Source organism: Cebus imitator, unplaced genomic scaffold, assembly GCF_001604975.1.
Source record: "Cebus imitator isolate Cc_AM_T3 unplaced genomic scaffold, Cebus_imitator-1.0 Scaffold280, whole genome shotgun sequence".
NCBI lineage: Eukaryota > Metazoa > Chordata > Mammalia > Primates > Cebidae > Cebus > Cebus imitator.
The window spans coordinates 1,679,299-1,692,836 of record NW_016107595.1 but is presented as its reverse complement, the minus strand read 5'-3'; the positions used below and the strand labels follow the sequence as shown (position 1 = coordinate 1,692,836).

Below are 13,538 nucleotides of genomic sequence, written 5' to 3'. Positions count from 1 at the left end.
AAAAAAAAAAAAAAAAACACATCACAGTAACAGAATAAAGGGGGGAAAAACCACCTGATCATCTCAATTGATGGAGAAACAACACTACAACACTTAACAAAATTCAATACCCTTTGCATGGTAAAAACACTCAACGAAGTAGGAAGAGAAGAACATTATCAACATAACAAAGGCCACACATGAAAACCCACAGTAAATATCATATTCAGTGGTGAAAGACTAAAAGCTTTTCCTCTAAGATCAGGAAGAAACAAGACATGGATGCCTACCTTTTTTTTTTTTTTTTTGAGCAGAGTCTTGCTCTGTTGCCTGGCTGGAGTGCAGTGGCACAATCTCGGCTCACTGCAGCCTTCCCCTCCAGGATTCAAGTGATTCTCCTGCCTCAGCCTCCTGAGTAGCTGGGATTACAGGCATGTGCCACCATGCTCAGCTAATTTCTTCTTTTTTTTTTTGTATTTTTAGTAGAGACGGGGTTTCACTATGTTGGCCAGGATGGTCTCAATCTCTTGACCTTGTGATCCACCTGCCTCAGCCTCCCAAAGTGCTGGGATTACAGACGTGCGCCACCGCACCTGGCCGGATGCCTACTTTCATTACTTCTATTCAACATAGTAGTGAAAGTTATAGCAACAGTAATTAGACAAGGAAAAGAAATGAAAGGCATCCGAACTGGAAAAGAAGAAGTAAAATTCTCTGTTGGTAGATGATGTTACCTCATAGGTGGAAAACCCTATAGATTCTGTCAAAATAGAGAGAGCGAGAAAAAAAAAATATGCATACATATATGCTCTTAAAATTAATAAATGGACTGGGCGTGATGGCTCCCACCTGTAATCTCGGCACTTTGGGAGGTTGAGGTGGGTGGGATCACTTGAGGTCAGGAGTTCAAGACCAGCCTAGTCAACACGACAAAACCCCGTTTCTACTAAAAATACAAAAATTAGCTGGGCGTGGTGGCACATGCCTGTAATCCCAGCTATTCGGGAGGTTGAGGCAGGAGAACTGCTTGAACCCAGGAGACAGAGTTTGCAGTGAGCCGAGATTACACCACTGCACTCCAGCCTGGGCAACCGAGCAAGACTCCATCTCAAAAAGACAAACAAACACACACTAATAAATGAATTCAGCAAAGAAGCAAGATACAAAGTCCACACACAAAATGCCGTTGAATTTCTATACACAAACAATGAACAATCTAAAAAGGAAATTTAAAAGTCGTGAAATAGAAGAATCAAGATAGAGGACTCAACACCTGCTGATTTCAAAACTTACTATAAAGCTACAGTAATCAAAACAATGTGGTGCTGGCATAAAGACAGACATATAGACTAATGGAATAGAATAGAGAGGCCCAGAAATAAATCCTCATATGTATGGTTAAATTATTTTCAACAAGGGTTTCAAACCATTCATTGGGGGAAAGGACAGTTTTTTCAACAAATGGTGCTGGGAAAGCTGGGCCTCCACATGCAGGAGAATGACACTGGATCATTCCACCACAAACAAATATTATCTCCAAATAGATCAGGGGCCTAAATGTGAAAGGGAAAACTACAAAACTAGAAGAAAACATGGGGTAGAAGCTTCTCAGTGCTGGATTTGACCAGGTTCAGTGGCTCACGCCTGTAATCCTAGCACTTTGGGAGGCTGAGGTGGGCAGATCACTTGAGGTCAGGAGTTCAAAACCAGCCTGGCCAACATGGTGAAACCCCATCTCTACTAAAAATACAAAAAAATTAGCCAGGTGTGGTGGTGGGTGCCTGTCATGGCAGCTACTCAGGAAGGCTGGAGAATTGCTTGAACTCGGGGGGCGGAGGTTGCAGTGAGCCAAGATCATGCCCCCACACTCCAGCATGAGCGACAGAGTGAGACTCCATCTTAAAACAAAACAAAAAAAAAATGAGATGTGGCAATCATTATTGGGTCTGACATCAAAAGTGCAGACAACAAAAGAAAAAAATAGACAAAATGGACTTTGTATTTAAAACTTTTGTGCATCAAAGGGCGTTATCAACAGAAGAAAAAGGCAACTCACAGAATGGGAGGAAATATTTGCAAGCCATATATCTGCTAAAGGATTAATGTCCAGAATGATTTACAAAACTCAACAACAGAAAACAACCCAATTTAAAAATGGGCAAAGGGGGCTAGGCGTGGTGGCTCATGCCTGTAATCCCAGCACTTTGGGAGGCCGAGGCGGGAGGATTGCTTGAACCCAGGAAGTGGAGGCTATAGTGGGCGGTTTGCACCACACTCCAGCACGAGTGACAGAGCAAGACCCTGTCTCTAAAAAATAAAATTTAAAATTGAACAAAGGACTCGAACATTTCTCCAAAGAAGACGAATGTCCAATAAGCCTATGAAAAGATTCTCAACATCACTAATCATTAGGTAAATGGAAACCGAAACTACAATGCGATCCCACCTCACACCCCTTAGATTGGCGAGTGGCAAACGGCTGCTGTGGAAGAGTGTGGCAGCTCATCTAAAACGAAACATCGAGCCCGGGCATGGCAGCTCGAGCCTATAACCCCAGCACTCTGGGAGGCTGAGGTCAAAGGATCGCTGGAACTCAGGAGTTCCACACCAGCGCAAGCCACACAGTGAGACCCCAGTGCTACGCAAAATTTTAAAATTATCTGGGCGTGATGGCATGTGTCTGTGGTCCCAGATGTTCAGGAGGTGGGAGGGTTGCTTGGTTCCAGCTGTTTGGGAGGTCGAGGCTGCAGTGAGCCCTGTTTGTGCCACTGCACTCCAGTCTGGATGACAGATTGAGACCCTGTCTCAGAAAAAAAAAAAAAAAAAAAAAAAAAAGGCAGAAAAAAAAAAAAAAAAAAAAAAAAAAACACGCACAGAAAAAAAAGCACAGCAGCAGGCCAGAGACTCTCCCCTTGGAAAGGTCTGGTTAAAATGTGAGCCTTTGGCTGGTGCCTGGAAATCTGGATCTCAGGAGGAGGGTTCCCACCATTCCGTCTGAGAGGGGCTCCCTGTGCCTGGACTCCACCACACACCTGATCTCCCCTTTTTGGTGGGGGCTCTAGAATCTCTGTGCCAGGCAGAGGATGCCTATTACTGGCCCAATAAGAACCTGGGCATGTTGAGTCTCTAATCAGCTTCCATGAGACACATTGTTACAACTTGCCACAGGAGAAATGGAGCCTGTGGTATGCAGCCCCACTGGGAGAGGATTCTGGAAGCTTCTGCCTTGTTTCCTTCAGACTTCACCCTACATGCCTTTTCTCTTCGCTGATTTTGCTCTGCCTAGGTCCTCCTAACCAATCCATTGCATAAAATGTACTATTTAAAGTTTCAACTCTTTCATTTTACTTACTGTGGCTTCTAGAAACCCACAACTAGCATACATGCCCACCTAGCTTCCACCCAGGGTGCTGTCCAGGCACCTCAGAATGCCAAGTGGTTCAACACGGAGGTCAGTTTGCATTTCACAGGAGAAACTGAGCCCCAGAGAGTGTGGGCACTGCTGAGGTCACACAGCAATTAAGAACAGGAGGACTTGGCTGGGGGCAGTGGCTCACACCTGTAATCCCAACACTGGGAGGCTGAGGTGGGTGGATCACCTGAGATCGGGAGTTTGAGACCTGCCTGGCCAACATGGTGAAACCCTGTGTCTACTAAAAATACAAAACTTAGCTGGGCGTGGTGGTGGGCACCTGTAATCTCAGTTACTTGGGAGGCTGAGGCAGGAGAATCTCTTGAACCCGGGAGGTGGAGGTTGCAGTGAGCCAAGATCGCACCATTGCAGTCCAGTGGGGGCAACAACAGCGAAGCGCTGTCTCAAAAAAAAAAAAAAAAAAAAAAGAACAGGAGGACTGGCAGGGCACGGCAGCTCACGCGGGAATCCCAGCACTTTGCGAGTGAGGTGGGCAGATAGTTTGAGGCCAGGAATTTGAAATCAGCCTGGGCAACACAGTGAGACCCTATCTCTACCAAAAATATGAAAATGAGGCAGGCGTGTTGTCCCAGCTACTGGAGGGGCTGAGGTGGGAGGGTGGCTTGAGCCGCAGAGGTTGGGGCTGCAGTGAGCTGTGACTGCACCACTGCATTCCAGCCCGGGAGACAGTGAGACTATCTCTTTTAAAAAACAACAATTAAGAACAGGAGGGTGAGCTACGCCCTCTCCAGCCTGAGCGGCAGCTGGCCCAGCCCAGGGCCCCAGCTCCAGTACTCACCCGATGGGCCTCGAGCCGCAGTCCTGGGGGCTGAGGACTTTCTGGACACGGGTGCCCGGCCTCCCTTCTCACTGGGCTCACTCCGGGCACTGAGTGGCCGGCTGGCCCGGTCCCCACCAGCAAGCCCCTTGGTTTTGGCAGCAGCCACTGGAGTGGGTTTGGGGGTGGCAGCGCGTGAGGTGGGGCGCGTCAGCGGCTTCCGGGTGCGGCCCACGTTCTCCGTCTGCCTCGCTGTCTTGGGGGGCAGCATCTCCGGGTCCACCATGCAGATGCTGGATGGGTCAGGCAGTGGTGGGGGGACCTTGAGGGGGTCAGGCAAAGGGTCGTGGCGAGGGACTCCGAAGGCCTCTGTGTCCTCATCTGAGTCTGCGGCGCTGGGAGCCAGGGGCACAGGGTCTGAGTCAGACAGCGTGGGCAGGGACTCGCTGACTGATGTGGGTGGTGTCTCCTCGGGCCCCAGCCCACCTGCCCGCTCCTGTGACCGGGCGCTGCTGTCGTTGGAGCTGCCGGGGGACGCAGGTGCTGGCGCCATGGGCACCGCCTTGCGATGCTCAAACTCACAGGGTGACACCAGGCACAAGTCCACATCGTGTGGGGAGGCGGAGCGCCGAGCCCGAGGGCCACGCAGAGGGAGGCTCAGCCCAGCCTCACTGGTGGGGGCGGGTGGCGGCAGCACCTGCTCAAAGGACACAGACAGGGACTCGTCCACTTCCGTGGAGTGCGGGGAGCCCACCTCAGCGGGCAGTGAGGGCGTGGTCACCGTGGGCGTGGTCACTGTGGGGGAGGCGTCAGGCCCGGCCTCCCCGCCCCGCAGTGGGCTCAGCGACAGCCGCCCGCTGCCCTCCGCGGGGCTCCGGTGAGACTCAGGGGAGGGCGTGCGTGGCCTCGGGATCGAACCGGCGGCCAGTGGCAGCTCGAGCGCCTTCTCCTCCCCAGCTGGGCTAGGCCCCAGCTCCAGGCTGGGCGTGGCCACCAGCTGGGAGGCCGGGGAGCCACCGGCCACATTTGGGGGGCTGGCCTCTCCACATCGGAGGCCGGGCGGGCTACGAGGTCCATTTGCCACCGGCGGGAAGCCAGAGTGAGATGTGCTGGGCGTTGTGCTGGGTGCTTTGCGGGGCTTGGGTGCTGCCTGAGCACCAGTCTTCTTGAGGCCGGGCACAGAAGAGGTCGTACGGCGCACCTCCCGAGGCTGGGTCCGGGGCACGCTTGGCTTGGGGTCCTTCTTCACCTCCCGGGAAGTCCTGGCTTCCTTCTCAGTCTTGCGCAGGGCTTCAGCCCGTGCTGGCTCCTTCCGGGCCACCCCAGGGCGCTCTAGGCCAGGTCTCGGGTGGGCGGCGGGCATGCCCTCTCTCTTCGAGCTGTCCCGGGAACCCACGCTCTCTTTGCTCTCAGCTCGCCGCAGCCCCTCCAGGTCCTGGGGTGTCACCACAGGCTCTCGCAGGAACTTCAAGTGCTGCAGGCGGACGAGGCCGTCCAGGAGGCAGGCGGGCGGGGTGCAGCCGGGGAACAACACGCGTACCACCTTCTCGCCGGGGCCCGCAGGGTGCCACACCAGCAGGGCGCACACGGAGGCCAGCGTGCGCTCGGCGCCAGTGGAGGGCGGGTGCAGCACGTACATGTCCAGCCGGCCCACGCCCATCTTCTCAAAGAGCACGGTTGGCTTGGCCGGCACAGGGCCGCGGCTGAGGGGCAGGGGCGTGATGCCCAGCTGTGCCAGGAGGCTCAGTGCCAGCTCCGCTTCGTCCTCGCCACGCGCCAGCCGCGATGCGGCCTCGCAGGCATTGAAGAACACCACCCCCAGGTTGGGGGAGATGAGCCTGCGCAGCCTGTCGTCCCAGGAGCCCCCACCAGCAGCCCCCTCGGAGCGCTCCGCCAGTTTGCGCCGCAGCAGGCTGTTGAGGCCGGGGAGGCTGTCGGCGCCCGGGTGGGTCACCAGCACGGCATCCACGCGGTCCAGGTGCCGCACCAGCTTCCAGAAGCTGGACTTGGGGTTCGAGCCACCGTTGACCAGCACGGTGAAGCCATTGACGGCAAAGAAGGCGGCGTCCCCGAGGCCTCCGGGGAAGATGTAGCAGCAGGGCCGGCCCAGCCTGAGGAAACCCCCGGTGGTGGGGGGCTCCAGCAGCTCGAAGGGGGACGGCGGCTCCAGAGACTCTGCCACGTACTCCAGGAACTCACACAGGCCCTCAGAGTTGGGCAGGTGCGCCGGGGGGTTCAGCCGCAGCCGGAGCGCCCCCTGGAGGTCGGGCACAGCAGGTGCCAACTGGGCCCAGTCGCCGAAGGTTGGGCAGGTGATGGTGAGTACTGGCGGTTGTGCAGATGGGGGCGTGGTGGCCAGGATGTCCCAGATCTGCATGGACGGGAGTGTAAGGGGCCACCCAGAGCCAGGCAACACCCTGCCCAGTGGGAAAACTGGGCGAGGACACCCTCATCCTTCACCCCAGGCCTGCTCCTCAGGACCTTCCCACAAAACCCAACCCTCCCCAGTCCCAACGCTCTATGGTCTGGCCTCACCTCCTGCCTCTCCCTCCACTTCAAATGGCTCCCTGCCCCATGGCCTTTAGCTCACCCTTCTCTCCCCCCAGAGCACAGCTCCCTCCAAGGAGACCTCCATGCCCCGCCTCTGTCTACTGAACCTTTTCTCTTTTTTTTGAGACAGTCTCTCACTCTGTTGCCCAGGCTGGGGTGCAATGGCACAATCTCGGCTCACTGCAACCTCCGCCTCCGGGTTCAAGCGGTTCTCCTGCCTCAGCCTCCTGAGTAGCTGAGATTACAGGCACCCGCCACCACACCTGGCTAACTTTTTGTATTTTTAGTAGAGACAGGGTTTCACTATGTTGGCCAAGCTGGTCTGAAACTCCTGACCTCGTGATCCGTCTGCCTCGGCCTCCCAGAGTGCAGGGATTACAAGCCTGAGCCAGGCACCCGAACCTGTCAGCACTTTAAAGTGCCCCACTACAATGTGAAAATGTAGTTTGCCTGTATGTCCTACACAGACTGCAGGCACCAGAAAGGATCCATTTGGCTCCATCCCACATCAGGCCACGGGGGCCTTTGCTGACCTACAGACCCAGCTCACACCCTTTCGTGGGCAATGACCCCCGGACAGCCAGGAGGAACGTGTCACCACTGCCATCCTACAGAGGAGGCTGGGGCCACACAGCCTGATGCAGACGAGACAAGATTCAGAGCCGGGGAAAGGGGGGATGGCAAAGGGGTGGCTTACCTCTCTGTCCTTCAGGACCTGGAGGAAGTGGTGGGGCGAGAAGCCCCCTGTCTGTAGCAGCAGCTCCCCTGTCTCCTCCAGGCAAGGCCCAGCCAACACCAGCAGCTTGTGAGAAGCAGGGTCCAACAGAAGATTCCGGAGCTGAGGGAGGGAGTAAGCACTAAATACCCGTTCTGTGCAGTGACGTATCCAGCAGTCCTCTTTGGGGTAGCCTCGAATGGATACTCCTGTCCGCATCCCACGGCCAGCCCAGTGCTCAACTAGGTAAGAGGGCAGTCTCCAGGTCTCCTGCTGGGCCCCACCCCCTAGCAAACTCCTATTCATCCTACAAAGCCCAGCTCTGGTGTCCCTCCTGAAAGCACTTCCTGCCCTTTCTGGGCTCTCTCAAGTCCACCTCTCCCTCCAGCCCAGCCCTGATGCCACAGGGCTAGGGGTATGTGTGTCTGGCTCTGTCTCCTAAAAACTGAGAGCCCCCTTTCTGATGTATAATTGGTGGAAGAGTAAGATAGCTACAAGCCAGTCAACATTAGTAACTCAATTCAGACAAGTGCTGAGGCCTAGCCAGACGGAACCCACGGGGCGCTGTCTGCTCTGGCCTTCCCCCCTCCAGCCCCATGCTGTCCTGGGCCCCGGGCTGTGAGTGCTTGCCCTCCCCGCCCTCCCAAACTCCAGCCTTTTCTGCTCCCACCCCAGAGGAGGGAAGAAGCACAGGCTGGAGCCACAGGGAAGGCTTCTGGGCGAGGAAGTGGGGTGTGGGGGTCTCGAGAGAAGCTGGGGCAGCATGAAGACGAGGACACGAGACATGAAGACAGAAACAGCACCAGTCCCAGCAGCCTGCCCCCTCCAGGATGCCAGCCCTTCCCTACCTCATCACACAGGGACTTGTCTGATGGGTTCAGGAGGACCAGGGTCTCCAGGGTGTCGCCACGGTGGTGCAAGCTCCGCTGGCCTGTGGGGCAATCGGGCCATCCTGTAGTCAAATCCTGCCCTCCTGTGTGACCCTCGGGGAACACGAACGCCCCTGGGAACCCACCCAGGGATTATATGGAGAGCAACAGGCGAATGGCAGAACTGCAGGTTAGGACCAAGCAAGAAAGAGAAACCTGAACCACCCCGGCCAGCCTGAGAGGGGCAGTACCCAGAGGACCACGCAGCACAGGGCCTGGTTAGCAGCTGCCACCCCTGTGGGTAATGCCACCATCACATTCATTTGCTTTTCTTTTTGAGTCAGAGTCTCACTCTGTTGCCCAGGCTGGAGTACAATGGCATGACCTCAGCTCACTGCAACCTCCGCCTCCCAGGTTCAAGTGATTCTCCTGCCTCCGCCTCCCGAGTAGCTAGGACTACAGGCATGTACCACCACGCCCAGCTAATTTTTGTATTTTTAGTAGAGACAGGGTTGTACCATATTGGCCAGGCTGGTCTCAAACTCCCAGCCTCATGATCCACCTGCTTGGCCTCCTGAAGTGCTGGGATAACAGGCGTGAGGCACTGTGCCCAGCCCCAGATGTGTTTTAAACATCAGCACTGTGTAAGAAAGGGGTGGCAAGTAGCCAGGGCCAGAGGGCCAACCCGGACCAGGGTACAGCAACAGCAAAGGCCCTGAGGCCCAGGACTGGGCTGTGAGCATGGCTGAGTCTGAAGAAGCGAAGACTCTCCGGTGCTGTCGGCCCTTACCACGTTTAGCTTTATTTTTTGAGACAGGATTTTGCTCTGTTGCCCAGACTGAAGTGCAGTGGCACAGTCTTAGCTCACTGCAGCCTCTGCTCCTGGGTTCAAGCGATCTTCCCTCCTCAGCCTCCTGAGTAGCTGGGACTACAGATGTGCACCACCAGGCCCGGCTCATTTTTGTATTTGCAATAGAAACACGGTTTCACCATGTTGCCCCAGCTGGTTTTGAACTCCTGACCTCAAGCAATGCTCCCACCTTGACCTCCCAAAGGGATGGGATTACAGGCGAGAGCCACCCCACCCAGCCTTAGCATGCTTTTTGTCACACACAGATATTGCCCCATTCAGGTGGGGAAATCAAGGCATAGAAAGGGGAAGTGGCCACAAAGGTCACACACAGCAGACAGGATTTCCAGCCCCACTTTCTGCCCCGTGAAGAGTCAGGAAGCCCCAAGGACCCACTGGGACAATGAGACGACGGACACTTCCTTCCTCTCCAGCAGTGACTCGAGACCAGCAGGAGCACAGGGCGGCTCAGGCAACACCCAAGCGCTGCCCGCCTGCTGCCCTGCTCACCCTGGGTCACCCCAGAAGGGAGCCTCGTGCTGAGTTGGGCCCTCCTTGATCTCACTCCTTTTCAGTTTCCTACCTACTGAGCGCCTACTGTATACTCAGCCCTGTGGCTGTGAACCAAATTCAGTCCCTGCCTGCAAGGGGTCCATACTCCATCTCCCAGGGCCAGCTCAGTGCCCCCTCCACCTTTTAGATGTTTTTTTTTTTTTTTTTCTCTTTTGAGACAGATTCCCTCCCACTCTGTCACTCAGGCTAGAGTGCAGTGTTGAGATCTCAGCTCACTGCAACCTCCGCCTCCCAGGTTCAAGTGATCCTCCCACCTCAGCCTCCTGAATAGCTGGGATTACAGGTACCTGCTACCATGCCGGTTAATTTTTGTATTTTTAGGAGAGACAAGGCTCCTCCACATTGGCCAGGCTGGTCTCGAACTCCTGACCTCAAGTGATCGGCCAGCCTCAGCCTCCCAAAGTGCTGGGATCACAAGTGTGAGCCACGGACTCGGTGCCTTCTAATGTTCTGGCCACTGCTGGGTCTTGGCTGGGGCACTTCCCTTCCACTGGACATACCAATCATAGCAGTTTCTCATCAAAAAACCCCCTCCTTGGAGACCTCCACACCTCTTCCCCCTTCCATGCCACAGTTTCCTCATCTGTAAGTCAGGGACGAAAACACCAGTTCCTGCACTGTGGGTTACTGAGGACTGAGGGGATTATCCCTGGGTCAGGGCTTGCATTTGAAAGGTCTCAGTTATATTAGTGTTGTTATTTACAGCTATACCCCACCCCCCATGCCTGGCACACAGCTGGCACTTGCCCCGTGAATAAGAGGTGGGGGAGCAGCCAGGGGCACCCCAGCCTCACCTTTCACGATGCTGGAGAAGGTGGCAGAGTGTCGGGACACAAAGACCTTGAGCTGTTCATCAAGGTTGCAGATGGCAGGATCCACATCCCAAGACCGGATGCCTGGTGGGAGGGAGGCATCGAGGCAGGAGTTCAGCCCAGACCAGCTCCCAGAATATTTCAATAACTAGCACCCTGTGGGTAGGGAGCGCCCCAGCCTCCTCCCTTCACTCACAGCTTGGAGACTCAGAAGTACCCAACACCTTCAGGTCTCACTGCAGCTGAGCCAGGGGACCCAGAGCACACCTCATCATTTTACAGACAAGACTCAGCAACCAAGCCTCCACCTCCTCCATCTCCACCTCCTTGCTGCTCCTATGCCCTGCCAGGCCCGTTTCCACGCACCGCCTTTGCAACAGCTGTTCCTTCTGCCTGGAAGCCCATCCCCCTGCCACCCCCACCTGTTCCTACTGGCCCAGGGGCCCTTCCCCCTTACCACCTTCGGGTGCTAAGACTGGCTGTCCTCTCTGCCCCTTGCAGACTCCTGATCCCTCCTGACACCATGTGAGCTGGAAGCTTGTTCTATCTCCTCATTTGCTTTGGATCCATCCCCCCACCAGACCTGTGCTGGCAGGGTTGAATCTGTCTATCATCCCAGCCATGTCCCTGTGCCCACTGCCTGGAGCATAGCAGGTGCTCACTAAACACTCCCCAAGCACATGAATAGAGGTGTGTGTTCCTGTCCCATTTTACAAGCGATGAAACACGCAGGTCCAGATTCTCTGAGGGATGGGGGATGAACACCCATCTCCACCCACGGGCGCATCATGCCCGCCAGTCCCACGGTGCCAGTCCCACTGTGCCAAGTGGCTGCAGGTGAACCGGGCAGGTGCACCTATGACTCACCTCCCTAGGTGCTATATCCCCCGGGCAAGCCGCACCCACCCACACCCCAATTAGCAGCTCCTTGTGCTGCAACAGAAAGCGGGCCCCGGGGCTCCAGGCCAGCCTCCCCCATATCTGCTTCACCCTTCGGAAGATCTCTAAGCTGCTAAAACCTGGAGATCCAAAGCGTCCCCAGGCCCTCCCCCCGGGCGGGCCAGTCAGGCGGGAAGCGGAGCAAATGGCCCAACTGTGCGGGTCCCCAGGCCTAGGCCCGTGACCCGAGACCCCTCCCCGATTTTCACCCGGAGTTGGGGCGGGGCAGCCCTGCCCAGCCCAGGCCCCGATGCCACTTCCTCCGCGGGTACCCACAGGCACCCCGCCTTTGCCCGCGTCATGCGCCTAACGGTGAAGGGGACCCAGCCCCGGGCCCGCGATCCCCGCCCCAGAGCCTGGGCCCCGCCGCCGCCGCCCACCCCCCCGGCCCCGGGGCCAGGCGCGAAGCATGCCCGGCTCCCAGGCTCCCGAGCGCCCCCGGGCCAGCCCGACCTCGTTCGAGCTCCTCTAAGACATAGGTGAGGAGCCCCGGGCACCCGAACTCGCTGCCCACCACGAGGAGCAGCGAACTCGGGGCCGCAGCATCCCCGGGCCCAGCCACAGCCGCCATCTTCGCACCGCCCCGGCGTTCTCAGCGCCCGCCCCGCTGGCCCCGCCTCTTAAAGGGGCCGCACCGGAAGAACTGAAGACCCCGCCCGGAACCACCCCAACCCCCGCCCCTTTTTGTCGACCACCTACTGGCCCTTTGAGGTCATGGAGAGCAGGGAATGCGGGCGCCAAAGGAGCTGGCGGACTCCTGGGTGTCTGTTTGGGAGCCGCCTCTCCCAGGTGACCATTCATTCATTCATTTTTTTTTTCATTGAACAAGCTTTGATCGCCTGTCTGTTGCATGTAGGTCAGAATTCCTGCCCCCCAGGAACTCACATCACTTGACAGTAGGCCCAGTCAGAACCCGGCGCCCCTGGATGCTCCCAGCTCCCTAGGTCAGGGCTTGAACAGAGAACAGAAATCTATTTGTAGGTAGAGCTTTGAGGGATGTGTAGGAGTTTGCCTTATGGGTGGGGCAAGGGCACTTGAGGCAGAGGTTACAGCACGTGGAAAGTTTTCGAGGAAAGAAAGCACGTGTGTGTTTGGGATGCAACCGGAGCATCCCGGGCCTGCCTGGAACAGGGCAACACTTATTCTGCACCTCCCACGCGCCAGGCATTTTACTGTATTAGCTCATTGCATACAAGCACAAAACAATGAGGTAGGAACAGTTACTGTTGTCACTTTCAGAGGAAAGGAGAGGAAACAGATTTGGAGGAAGTCACCAGGTCTGTCAGTGGTAGAGCCGGTTTGAACCCAAGTGGGTCTGACTCCAGATCCAGCCTGTGCAAGGGACTGCCTGCGTTGTGCACATGGGTATCTCTCTCTCCCCAGATGATCCCCTTTAGCCATTTTATTTTATTTTCTTGAAATGGAGTCTCATTCTGCCGCCCAGGCTGGAGAGCAATGGCGTGATCTCAGCTCACTGCAACCTCTGCCTCCTGGGTTCAAGCGATTCCCCGGCCTCAGCCTCCTGAGTAGCTGTGATTACAGGCGCCTGCCACCACGCCCAGCTAATTTTTGTATTTTAGTGGAGACAGAGTTTCACCATGTTGGCCTGGCTGGTCTCGAACTCCTGACCTCAAGTGATCCTCCTGCCTCGGCCTCCCAAAGTCCTGGGATTACAGGCATGAACCACCGTGCCTGACCCCCTTTAGCCCTTTAACCCACAAGGACTGCTACCTGACAAATCACCTTGCTTGGAACTTTAGGACAGTAGCCCATGCCCAGGAAAGATTGAACCGCCTTCCTCAGGAGTGAGCTCCCCGTCTCCGAAAGTATGCAAAGCAAAGCAGGACAGAAATGGGAAAGATCTGGGAAGGAGACTCAGCCTCCCGCTGCTGTTTATTATCTGGCTTGTTCAGCCCAACTTCCTCCCTGGCCAGTGTGTAACAGCGGCTGGCCACGTGCCGACTACCATTCTTACACTCCACTTCCTCTCCCTCTTTTTGCTTCTGGCATCCTTCCCCTATCCTTGTCCCTCCCCCTTGGCTCCCTTCCCTGTGTCCCTGT

The 13,538-nt window shown here is 56.2% G+C and overlaps 1 protein-coding gene across 1 annotated transcript in view; it reads right to left on the bottom strand.

Annotated features, from left to right (window-relative positions):
• MAP1S (microtubule associated protein 1S) overlaps positions 1 to 12,200 on the bottom strand; it is a 15,113-nt gene extending 2,913 nt beyond the window's left edge. Inside the window, exons 1-5 of the mRNA XM_017501261.1 lie at positions 11,931 to 12,200; positions 10,521 to 10,622; positions 8,283 to 8,365; positions 7,417 to 7,557; positions 4,191 to 6,540 (exon numbers count right to left, since the gene is read on the bottom strand). Of these exons, the coding sequence (XP_017356750.1) occupies positions 4,191 to 6,540; positions 7,417 to 7,557; positions 8,283 to 8,365; positions 10,521 to 10,622; positions 11,931 to 12,048 (2,794 nt within the window). The 5' untranslated portion in view covers positions 12,049 to 12,200. The remainder of the gene's footprint in view (positions 1 to 4,190; positions 6,541 to 7,416; positions 7,558 to 8,282; positions 8,366 to 10,520; positions 10,623 to 11,930) is intronic.
• Between the last annotated feature and the right edge of the window lie 1,338 nt (positions 12,201 to 13,538).